We start from the raw sequence: 13,139 nt of genomic DNA on the forward strand, positions 1-13,139 counted from the left end.
CTCGACGAATCGAAACCGCTAAACTGTTACTCGCCACCATTGAATACCATTACACATGCAGTACTGGTGTTATGTCGCGTGAGGCAATCAGCACGCCATCCCTCGTTGCTTGGCAGCCAACGGTCCACATACCCTCAATAAGTCTAAGGACCCACCATAAACTTTAACTTTTTAACTTAATCGTTTTAACACATGTTTTTTAAGTTAATCTGTTTGTCCTGAAGGATTTTCTAATCCTAGAAGTGTTTTCGGTTTATGGATGGTTCTTAGAAAAGTCCATAGGTTTATTATGCACTCTTAAAAATTACAGAGAAAGCAGGTAGTTACCTAACGGAAAAAGCGGATATTTATCTAACGGAAATGCTGGTTTCTCCCATGAACAATGACACCCATTAGCAACGTTGGTAGGAGGTTTCCTACTCCTATTATCATTCATTAACGTTGACTGTCACCAATGGGTATCGCAGATCGTTACCCTTACTTTATTAATGAAAAGTGTGAGCAACGAATCCGTTTTCTTAGTTCAAAAAACACACCCACGAGCTTTCCTCCGTAATAGCATGAGAGCGGATAGTCAGTCAACTCACTGCTTCTACGACCAATCTGTTTATACTTAATGCCAGAAGCTTACGTACCATTCGGTGTCAAAAACGGAGTATTGGACGCATTTGGTTGTCAGAATACGCCGGACAGGTGCATAATTAAAATGAACGGGGCTGTCTTTATGCCTAAGGTAAGAAACTAATGTGTGTAGCATTTGCCGTCAAACAAAGTGTGCAGAACGCACGTTTCGTTATCAGACAGGTTATATCCCAGACAGGTATGGAGATAAGTGAAGTCAAGAACTATGATGAACTGTTCTAAATTATTGCATTGCACGACGCTGTTTTCATATGTAAGGTAAGAAATTTAACGTGCGCGCCTTACGGCATCAAAAACGGAGTATGTTTCATTTGAAACGCTCAACTTGGATAGCTGAAACCCTCTTGACGAAGATGTACAATGGTTGTCTGGTAATGAGTGCACTCTCGCTGATCACGCAAAGGAAACTTCTTTTATTAACAATTTCTGACACTCTATTTGTTACGTCCCGTGATTTAACCATATATTCTAATCCATTGTTCGGTCAAGATGATCACTAGCTGTTTAAACATATTTGCTCGGACCCGCAATAATCCCAAGGAACCGTTAATTGCCGTCATAAGATACAATGGATACTAAAAGTCAAGATGCTCCTTTGAGTTATTGCTCATTACGGTTAGATATGGGATAAGCGGGTTTTCCCATGTATGATATTCGAAGGCCGCTTCCACCCGCTAGCGACCGTTGGTGAGGGGCAGCCAGCACCCATCACTAGTTTTCCTTCTCGACATCACCGTCACCGAACATCATTTGCTAACAACTCTTCGGTAAAAAAATACTTGCTACCTACTCTTCAGTAAAAACACTCCTACATCTATCACATGCAACATTCGTAGACACTTGTAGTATTCAAAAGTTGTTGGAAATAAATAGTGATATTATAATTGTTGACACAGTGTTAATATCATTCAAACCACCTCTACTATCTTAATCGAAATTGAGGATCGGCTGATTCGTGAGGCCGATTATCGTATCAAGACGAGAACTTATGACTCTCGTTGACGCGTTATACTGCAAATGCATCTCCCCGCGAATACGGTCGAACACTAATAACACTCCGGACACAATAAATCACCATAATAGGCACGGCAGCTATAATACGGGAGACAATGCAGCAATAAAACGGTTATTGTTAGCGATTGAAAAATGTGATAAGTATGTGCTGTTCGTTCAACGTCTCGCGAGAGAAAAAGCATGAACTACTGCTGTATAGTAATACATATATTGTGTGATAGTGTGTCTAATCTGAAATATTATAGAAGTAAAGAAATCTATACTTCGATGTGATTATAGGATATCCTGTTTTATATTTTATTTATAATTTCATATAAGATTTCAGCTTTACTCCAAATTGACACTACTATATTGAATCAATAACATCGTACGTAACATGGACGTACAAATGGTAAGAAGTTCCGGTGATCCCCAAAACGTGTGTTACGTCGAGTAACACTCTCCTCCACCGGACCACCTACCGCGGGCAGGCTGGCAACCAGATGTCCGCACATTATCGCGGCGCGCCTTCAATAATCTCAAGGGCCCATCCTTATTGTTTATTCCGGAAATATTCGTTCCGTTACGGATGATGCTGTTGCGTCGCGAGGTTTAGTATGGATCGTGTTTCTAACCGTCGCCAGCGGTCCTCCGGCGTCGTATATCAATACAATATATCGACGAGTGTATGGTTGCCGCCTGGCCGCGAATTCCAGAGACTTCGAGTGAGATCTGGTTAGTTTCCCGAAGAAGTCGGCCTACGTGATCATCGGCACGTGCGGTGGCGTGATCCTAGGGTAGTGGGGGTTGTCTCCTCGAAAGACTAAGAATCGGTCTAAGACAGTCAGTCGCAATCGAACAGTCTAACTCGTCAGTCGCAATCAAACATTCTAACTGATCAGTCGTAGTCAAAAACTCTATCTGTACGGTCGCATCCAAATCAGTCGCATTTTACAAGGTCTCACTCGAACATTCTAACTGTAACTTCCGATACGATTAAAACCAATACTTTCTGTACAAGTTGTAAGTGTTAATCTGATATAAATATATATATATATATATATATATATTCTACAACTGTAGAATACAGTTGCATTCATTGAACCACCCCGGTTATCCTAATCGAAACACGGGGAGCGACCATTTCGCGGCGTCGATTAGCCGAATCGTAGCGAGAATTTACGCCTCTCGCTGACGCGTTCCCTCAAGACCGCGTCTCTCCGCGAACGGTCGTAAAACGTGGAATACGAAAAAGCATTGCATGTCACGTCTATTGCTATTCTGTACCTCGTCCATGACATAAGAAATACATTGATTTTTGTCGAGATCGGCATTTCAGACATTGCAGAACATAAGACGCGATGAAATAAATTCCCATATATCAGTGTCATTAACTGTCTTGTACACGGGACATCGCATTGATGTTGGAAGTAATTAAATTTTGCGGCGCTGCCACAGGTGAGGAATTGTTACATAGCCAATGAAAGCAGCTAAAAATACATATTTAGACATAGAAAAATAAATAGATTAGATTTGAAATTATAAATATTTCCGGTGTGTCTTGAATGTTTAAATAAAAGCAGTAATAGCAAAATGTGATATAAGAATTGAGGAAAAATCGGTACGCAAGATGTGTTCCATTAACTGGCGCATGATATTACAGAAAAATACATGCAATGTTAAATACTTTTATTACACATATGCTGTAATCACTATTATATTTATAATGTACTTATAATATTTAGATAATATCTTACTTCTCTATACAAAAATAATTACAATAATAATCGTTATTGGCATAGGCAAAATCGTTATTTATTGAAATTTATTGAGCACAATTATTTTTTTCTTATTTTACACAAGTAAACCTATATTAAAAGTCATTTAAAATTATAAGATCTTAATTATCTCTTATACACATACATACACACGTTTATAGATGCGTATGCTTTTGTATATCGTGTATATTCATATTTAAATTCATTCTGTAATACCTACAACGCATTCTAACAATATATCAAAGTCTTTTATTACACTGGTAATATGAATTTTTGACAAAATACTGAATATTTCTTCTTCTCTCTTTCTCTTCTCATCCACTGTTTGTCGCTTTCTTGCCATTTCTTCTACTTCTGTCTTTCTTCTTTTGTTTACCTTCACATCATTATGTTCATTCGTTATCTCTATCTCGCATACGCGAACCATTCGATAGCATTAAAGAACATTCGAAAAATTTTTGTTCACATGCGCTTATTCAAGAACCCTGATCAATTCGTGATTATTAAGAAAATTTCGCTGGTAAACATTTCGTTTTATCGCCGGTCAGAGAAGTCAAACATGTTCGTTTTTCAAACACGTATGCCTATTAAACGAATATCGGCTTAATCATAGTTTGAACCCGTGGCGGCGATCATTTATTTATTTTACATAATTATTCACACGCTATCTCGGAAAGAAGTTCCGCAAAGATGAAGATTAAACAGTGCGTGTAACCGTATAACATTCGTAAACGTATCTGACCTCGTTCAACACTCCTGGTCAGACTATTCGATTTATATAAAAATGGTATAAAATTCGTATTGTGAATCAAGCTTGCGAGATAATCCAAAATTGATCGAATGGAAGAAACTGTTTAATTGGATGTTAAGGACATAATAGATGTAAAGTGTCATTGACTAAAGTAATGGTAATAGTAGAACGCTAATGATTGGAATACTACATTTTTATCGATAGTCGTTTGCGAGAAACGCGAGCTGCGAAAAAAATTTGAATTCGGCTTCCTACATTAAAAAACTGTCTTCCTTTTTTGAACTTGAATCGTCAACCTATAAAGAAACGTATAGTATATGACAATGGAATGTTTTCTCTGTGTCGTTTACGACAATTTTTGTGAAAGTTTACAGCGTAATAAAATAAAATTCGCGTATAGAATCAGCGTAATAAAATGATTCATTTACTTATAAAAGACAAACGCGAAGCACAACATATTGCTTCGAGTAAAATGAGCTTCAATTAAAGTCCGTGGGCACAAGATTATTAATTATTGCATATATTATCCAGATATGCAATAACTTGGAATTACTTTGGTGCATCACGTTTTCAATTGGCGTTGCAATTATATGGCACGTATTACATAATATAAACTTTACACACTCTGTTCTTTTCTTCTTCCTTTACCTATTCTCAGTCTTCTGAATACGTATCCCTAGAAAACTCAACGAAACGTTCGAGAATTTTATTCCCGTTATGCTTTACTGTTCTTTCTCCTTCCACATATGCATACCTTCCGCCGGTAACTCATCTAAGATGTAGGGTGATCATATCTCACGTTTTTTAGCAAGTATACATACATACATACATATACATACATATATATGTATATACATATATATATATGTATATATATATGTATATGTATATATATGTGTATATATATATATATATATATATATATATATATATATATATATATATATCCTCTTAATCACATTAAAATATAATACTACTATAATACATAATAAATATAAAATAAAAGTAGATATTTGTTTAAAAATATAGATCATTGAAAATAGTTTCTTGTGAAGTTAGCACGAAAAGTAAATAGAAACTTAATATATGAAATTAATACGAGAATATAAAGTTGACATAGAGCTAATACATATATCTTTATAAAATTAAGACTTAATATTAATATATTGGTATAAAGTATCATTGATATTAATGTTTAAACAGCAGAAATCGAATTAATATCTAATAACGATAATTTAATTTATCTTCAACGCACACTTTGTTATTAAAAACTGGTACTTTGGTTGTGATAGAGTTTGTATACATAAAATTCTAATGAACTTAAAGGAAATGGAAAAGAGTCCTCGATATCCCTTCTATATCTTCATCTTACTTCTCCCGTTTAAACCTTTCCATTTAATATAAGGATACGATCACCTTACCATATAACATTCTCTAAGTTAAACAATTTAGGCTAATTAAAGATTAATACGTAAGTAGCGGGTAACTATTACATTTAAGAAAAAAAAAAACATTTCTTCCTATTAAGGACGGTTAAAGCTTCGAAAATGAGCAACGATCGAATGTACAGAATGAGTCTAATATAATCAACAGATGCGTATATTATATTACTTGAAAAATCTTCAAATTTCTGTATCTCTCTTTTACATCTTTAAATTCTAATCATGATTACATAACATCGTTATAATAACACCGCATTTATCTAAATCTGTACACGGAAATTTTGGCATTGTTTATGTCCAACAATAAATAATTAAGCTGCGAAGAAACACCTCGATACGTCTTAACTTTCAACGAATGCTTAATATATGTATATATCATCATCATCATCATCATCATAATCATCATCAGCATCATCATAATCATCATCATCATAATCAGCATCATCATAATCATCATAATCATAATCATCATCATAATCATAATCATCATCATAATCGTCGTCGTCGTCGTCGTCGTCGTCGTCGTCCTCCTCCTCCTCCTCCTCCTCCTCCTCCTCCTCCTCCTCCTCCTCCTCCTCCTCCTCCTCCTCCTCATCATCATCATCATCATCATCATCATCATCATCATCATCATCAACAACAACAACAACATCATCATCTTCATCATCTTCATCATCATTATCATTGTAGTTCTACCGCATTTCTACCAATTATACTTTGAGGAAATGCTGATCGAAAAAAAGAAAAAGGAAAGAGGACAATTGAATGTTCATCGTTTTGATTGTAGTACTTCGTTCATGGCATCGCAAACGACAACGCGTTGTACTTAGAAATTAAATCGGAGTGTACAATAAAGGAAAATTTGAGATGGGACAAAATTTCATTTTGAGATTCGCAAGATTAGAATCTAAAACTTCGCGAAGTCTTGAAACTCTCGGAACTCGGAAATCTCATTTCGCTTCGTTTTTTTCTGTAGTAAGAAATATCTATTTTGTCAGGAATTAAAATGTTAACAAAGAAATCATAAATTAAGTTTTATATAATTGTAATGAAACGATTAAATAATTTGTAATGAAACGATTTTAAAGTCTAAAAAACACAAACTTAATTGGATTATTATTGGTTAGATATAAATAAGTTTATATCGTTTTATTTATAATTTATGTTCTCGTAAGTTATTTATATAAATTATTGAGAGCTTCGAATCACAAAAGTTGCTGAAAGTTCTGAATTTCGAGAACATAACATATTTTTAATTTTTTAAATTTGACATTTTGCGAGATTTTTCAAATCTTTGATGCCTTTATGCTTTCTTTTGTTTCTTTTACGGACGGTTCAAAAGGGTCCGCCAATTTCACGCTCTTCGATCATTAGGACCATTACTGCCGATCGCTGCGCCGTCTGTTGTTTTACCCGCCAAACAGAATACTATTCGAAACATGTATCGAGAATCACGATATCCCGATGATATATCGAAAAATCGTGATCGTTCTCGCTCGATTTACATAACAACTCTATCACAAATCATTCGGAAAGCATATATAATATATTCGTATTATACTTCACGCAAACATTTGTATGTGTATTTTTTTTGTTTTGTTGAATTACTTTCATCCTTCATCGTTCATAGTTTAATAAATACCTTCTGTAACATATGTACGAGAAAGTTTAACAATAATACATATCGTACACGATCCACGCAAACGAGCTACGTAGAACGTCGTCTCTTCGATTTTTTCTTTTGGTTTCTTTTTCTTGTTTCTCTTATTAAAAAGGTTAATTTATCTTTCTTTTTTATAATTAAAGGGCGCGTCGAGAAACGTGTATAAGAGCGAAATGTTACTTTGATCGGGATCATGTTTTAGAATCATGTCGTTGGTGCGTTTGAAGCTGGCGGCGTGTCGGTACGCCATATTGAGGTACCCGATTGGCTGATCGTGGTGATCTGTGAACAGAATCGTTCATTCATTAAATCTTAATTTAACTAAATTTTAAGTTCAAGTAAATTCTACAAACTGCAGTTTTAATTTATTTAAAAATTAAGTGATAAAATTCTACAGATTTGTTCTTATAGAATTATATCGTCGATATGTAGAAGAAGTGTCTTGTCATCAACAGAAGAAGGTTTTAATGGTGACTGTCTTAAATGAAAATATTGAAATTTATCAGGATTACGCTTTTTCAAAACGAAACATTTTAATTCAAGGAAACATTCACAGTGACTCACAGAGGTATTTAAAGATTTATTATAGAAAGCTTTTGTAAATACAATATTATATGTGTTACTGTTTGAAATTTTATTAGATAAGGAGATACGATTATTGTTAGACCGCGCATATTTATGCAAATTTTTACGAGCGCAACTAAAGAAGTCGCAATCAAACTAAGAGAAGGTAAATTAAGTAATAATAAGTTAATTAAATTAGAATTAAATATGTATTATAACGAGTAACGTATTTTTGACACTTTATATTAGTTTTGTATATTGCATGCATTCTATGCTTCTGACACCTTCAAATTCTCCATAAATTTATAAAAGTCCGGATCTAATCTATTATCAAACCTAATTAGCGTGATTATATTTAGACTGTAAACATTTTTGCATATAAATGGAATAAAAATAATGTGGAAATAAAAATTTGCTTCATTCCTTAAATAGTAGAAGAAGTACTTTGTTTTAGATATTTTTGATATTTTTGTATAGTAAATACATTTTGTGTAGTTTTGGATATTTGGATATTCCATAAATGCGTAAAAATCTGCAAAGTCTAGTTATAGATTGAAATTATTCCGAAAATGTGTATGATTATTTTCCAATTCGATCTACTCTCGACTGTACTTGATTTGAAACTTATTATATAATTACCAATATTTCATTCTAGACTTTCATTCTAATGAACCTCTAATTTTTGTTATCAATGCAATATTAATAAATCATGGAAGAGTTACAACTGATTGCATCGAAGTACTCATTCTCAGAAACAAATGGTAGGATAGGTCTATTAATCGTCACCTTATTGTCATGTCCGATTAATGGAGTTTCTACCGTGGTCTCGTCGTTGGTACGACTCATGTACGGATGTGGGGGTGGTACATAAATCGGCTTAGAATGACTGGCGACTTGCGCGTAAATCGTTGGTTCCTGGATTGGTTGCCTACGCGTCAGAGTCGACATGGCTAGCAGTTGAGGCCGCTGAATATTGGATACCTGTACTGGCTGATAACAATTAGGAGGTATTCGTCGGTTACGGAGCGACAGCTCGGCGTACGTTAGCTCTGATCCCTGCAAAACCAGAGCGATAACTCATTACCGATTATGCTAATTACTATGTAGTGATTTAATAACAGGACATAACAAATAGATAGAATAGAGTAGTAGTATAAATAAATGATTATAACAATAAGAAATTTGATTTTTTAAGCATTTGCATCCATTTATTGACATTTCTAGCGAAAGGATTTAAGGGAAACTAACAAGGAGATATTATTCCTTGTGCCATACATTACGGTTACAAAAAATTCCTATTCCTATAGTATTTTAACCATATCAACTTGTTCGAGTTATTTTCGAAAATTTCTTAAATTTAAGAAAAATATAAAAGAATCATGTGTATTTTATTACTTAAACATTGTAATACAGTTATCGTTAAAATATTAGGAGTCCTCTTATTTGTTGAAATTAAAGAAAGATTGAGATATAAAGAATCATAAAATGAGTGATATACGGGTGCGCCGTTAGAATCCGGACAAAAGAAGTTTTGTGCAGAAAGTTGTTTATTTAAGTCAATACACAAAAACACATGAAAATGTTGTTATATCTCATTTAAAGGGTCCTTGCTGAGAACTTTTATTCTATGTAACCACCCTCTGCCTCTATGACCTGCTCTATTCTTGCTCTAAAGCGCGAGCACGCTGACTTCAACTGGTCGCGTTTAATTGTCGCGAATTCTGACTCGATAGCAGCTCGTAGGGAGTTGACGTTGGGGTGCCTGCATTTATTAGTTTGTCTCTCGATAACGCCCCACACGTAATAGTCCAATGGGTTTAGGTCGGGACTGTTAGGAGGCCAGAAATCTTTCGACCAAAACATGTCCACATTGTCAGAGAGCCAATTTTGAACAAGATGACTTGTGTGAGCAGGTGCGCCATCTTGTTGAAATAAATACGGCCTTCCAGAAGCCGTAATTTCCATCCACGGCTTTATTACTGTCTTCAGGACCTCCAAATAAACCTCCTTTGTGATTCTTTCGCCTTTTTGGAAGAAGTGCGGAGGCATGACGTCGCCCTCACTTGAGACAACGCTCAAAACGTGAACACTTGCTGGAAATTTGGTTTTGCCCACAACAAAATTAAATTACCGTCGATCTTGGGTAGCTAAAGAATTTTATAATTTCGACCGGCGTTCTCCCGGCGCGAAGACTTTCTATAATCGCCGCTCTTCTATCGTATTCCGGGTTTTGCTTAACGAGTTCTGTCATTTTGAGGTTATAGAAGACTTATTGACATATTTAACTAACTTCAGAGTCAATCAGCACAAACATCTGAATTCTAATATGGTGGGAACTACAAATTGAATTCTGTCCGAATTCTAACGGCGCACCCTGTATTATTCTCATAATTTTAATCAAGTAAAAGATTCTGTTTTATTTTGGCACAAAATAGTTGAAACTAACAGATATGAAAACATTAGTCATTGAATTTTCTTAATTTAAATCTCGAAATATTCGATGCTAGTCTTTTGTTTATGTGGTATGCATTACGTACATGTATAGGTAAATGCATCCAGTGTTATATTTCAATTGATGAAATTCGTACTCACACTGCTTGTGTTGGTAAAAGTACTTGCATCCGTTCGTTGCTGGTGTAACACATATCTTGGTGAAGTGCTCTTGCACAGCTCGGCGTAAGAATTTTCTGTGGCAATATAGAGTTCAAGATGATTGTTAATGCACTGAAGGTAATAGCTCTTTGCTGTATTGTCAAAGCAATTGGTTTTTAATTGTTTAATTCTATTGAGTTCTTAATGAAACGTCATTCGAATTTTTGCACATTTGTATTGATCAATTAAACAAACTCATTAAACATCATAAATTCATTAAACAAATAATGGGTGTAAAATTAGATCTAGTATAAAACTATGTCTAGTTAACACTGAAATCAATTATTAATTCATAACCATTAAATTTTCTTAACATTTTTACATCGTTAATTTGCAGTAGAAGATTATAGACGAAATTTAGTTCGCGTATTTCTCATTGTATAACATTTTCATTTGTGTCTTTGTATGTATCCAAAATAAATTGTCTCGTGGATATATGGCATGCCATCTTATAGTGTACTTCTTCACTAGCTAGAATTTAATCATTCTTTCAGTCGAAAGAATTTGTATAATAATTCTCGTTTCCTTTTTAGGTTTCAGAGAACCTCACCTGTCATACAATTTTAGTAACCGTATAGATATTATAATCGAAGAATCAAATGGTTGGAAGTTTCTCAACGTGCTAACCGATAATCACATACATCATCAACTTTGGTTAAAATATAGCGCTCATTAAATTACCTACCATTAGCGTGAGGAATTATATCTGGGTCCTTTTCGAAGCTCTCGATGCTGTCGGAGTTGAGAGGCAGAGTCGACGATTTATCATGTGGAGAGGAACTGCCGGTTCCGGACGCGGCTAGATTCGCCATGCCGCCGTCGTCGTGAGAATCCTTGTCCTCCTGAGTCCTTGGTCGATACCGTAATCTCACAGCCAGAACTATCACAAAGATCACTAGTAGAAGGCCTGCCGTTGCTCCGACCACCGCACCGAGCAATGGTCCAGACAGCGACAACATCACCGGTGTCAGAGCTGGAAATCATGATAAGTACCATGAGTCTTTTTACTCTTTTCCTTTTCTTCGCGGGATCTCATTGTTCGGGGGGACGAAAGGATTGCTTCTTGAGACACTCATAAACGTCTCTCCTTGCGATTACAACCGTTGAAAATGAAATTTTTCCATTATTGTTGTCGTGGATACGATTTTATGGATTTTTGGGATCATTTATGAAATACACGTTTTTCGTGATTGGTGATGGAATCCGACTCAACGATGATCTGTCACACGAATTTAGAAACTTATTGTAAAAACAAATCTTGGATGTTTACGTCATTGAACTTTACTGATGATTATTTTATTGAGAATAAAATCTCATTAAAAATTGAGATATTTACGTATAACTGGGAATGAAATAATTTCATTGAAAATTTTATTAGAAGTTCTTATTTTATAAAATTTTATTTATCGTAGCAATATAATCATTTAAAAAAAATGATTTAGCTATTGACATATCTGAAATTTGATTCTTCTAATTATAAGTCTATGGCTAACCGCTTTTAATTTTAAATGTAATCGAGTCGGAAGGATTAGGTGAATTGGAAAGAGAATTAGTACCTAAACAGAAGACTAATTGATTATCTGGATAATAAATGAGAACAAGAAGCAATGGAGTAAGATTGATTCCAGTTAGATTAGTAGAATAAAGATGTCACTGGAATAGATCTCCTTGGTTAAGTAGAAAACCAGATCTGATCAGACAAGTCTATATAGACACATTACAGTCAGAAGAATGGTGAAATTATCTAAAGCTGTACTTATTTAGCAAATAGCTTGTGTAGCTTTTCATATTATTTTCATATACGCATACATATGTATCTTCTTTCCTCCAAAAACTATTATTCGCGTTACTTGTTTTAGATTTAGATATAGTGAAATTTGAGCACTCTGGAGATCAATTTCTTTGGTTGTTTAACATCTTTTTTGTGTATGAAACTTCTTTTATGACATTAATATTATCAGAGAACATTGTACCGTTCCTTTATTCTGGTAAAAAATAGTAAGTGTTAAAAGAGATTTATTATAGTTACTATACACACGTTATAATAACAGAGTGATAAAATTTTAGCTGTATACAAAAATACTCTTCTGATTCGTTTCAAAACAAAACTACATGTTGAGAAATCGAATTGTTATATTGTAAAATAAAAAATGGCTGGCGTAAGAAATACAAACAAGGTCATTGAAGCGCCATCGTGATTCATTTGTGAGTGTAATTTCGAGTTTCGATTTGATTTACGTTCTCTCTTCGCATTCCAGTTAATAATGGATTAATATCTTTATAATAAACGAGCAATGGAATGATTAACCATGGTCCAATGGGTTTCGTATTTAGCCATCGACAATTGTGTAAATAAAATATCATCGCAGAGCTGATCGTCGTTCCTGATCGTGACGATAATACTCCTGTTTTCAGCCTAAAATAAGGAAAACCGTCATCGTACAAATATTTCACATTGGGATCGCGTTATATATTTTTGGATTGCGCGTATGGTCATGTTTTAATGTATTTCACGAATTCTGTTTTACATCCTTGGAATATTTGAAATATTTGAAATATTTGACAACAAAATATTTGAAATAGACATTCCATGTAAACATTCCATTCCTACGTAATAGTGTTTCTTATCTAATATTCTTTGTTAAAAAAGTATC

At 34.4% G+C, this 13,139-nt stretch overlaps 2 protein-coding genes across 6 annotated transcripts in view; one reads left to right on the top strand and one right to left on the bottom strand.

Moving 5' to 3' along the window:
• Window positions 1-13,139, top strand: part of LOC132912466 (26S proteasome non-ATPase regulatory subunit 9) — a 272,372-nt gene that overhangs the window by 104,141 nt on the left and 155,092 nt on the right. The window lies entirely within an intron of this gene.
• LOC132912449 (hemicentin-2-like) overlaps window positions 6,655-13,139 on the bottom strand; it is a 547,362-nt gene continuing 540,877 nt past the window's right edge. For 4 of the 5 annotated variants that reach the window (XM_060969863.1, XM_060969864.1, XM_060969861.1 and 1 more), the window contains 4 exons: window positions 11,171-11,458; window positions 10,426-10,520; window positions 8,620-8,889; window positions 6,655-7,551 (listed from right to left, as the gene is read on the bottom strand). In XM_060969863.1, coding sequence (XP_060825846.1) covers window positions 7,474-7,551; window positions 8,620-8,889; window positions 10,426-10,520; window positions 11,171-11,458 — 731 coding nt within the window. In that variant the 3' untranslated portion in view covers window positions 6,655-7,473. The remainder of the gene's footprint in view (window positions 7,552-8,619; window positions 8,890-10,425; window positions 10,521-11,170; window positions 11,459-13,139) is intronic. The other variant, XM_060969865.1, reaches the window with a different exon arrangement.

This window comes from Bombus pascuorum, chromosome 12 (genome assembly GCF_905332965.1).
Source record: "Bombus pascuorum chromosome 12, iyBomPasc1.1, whole genome shotgun sequence".
NCBI lineage: Eukaryota > Metazoa > Arthropoda > Insecta > Hymenoptera > Apidae > Bombus > Bombus pascuorum.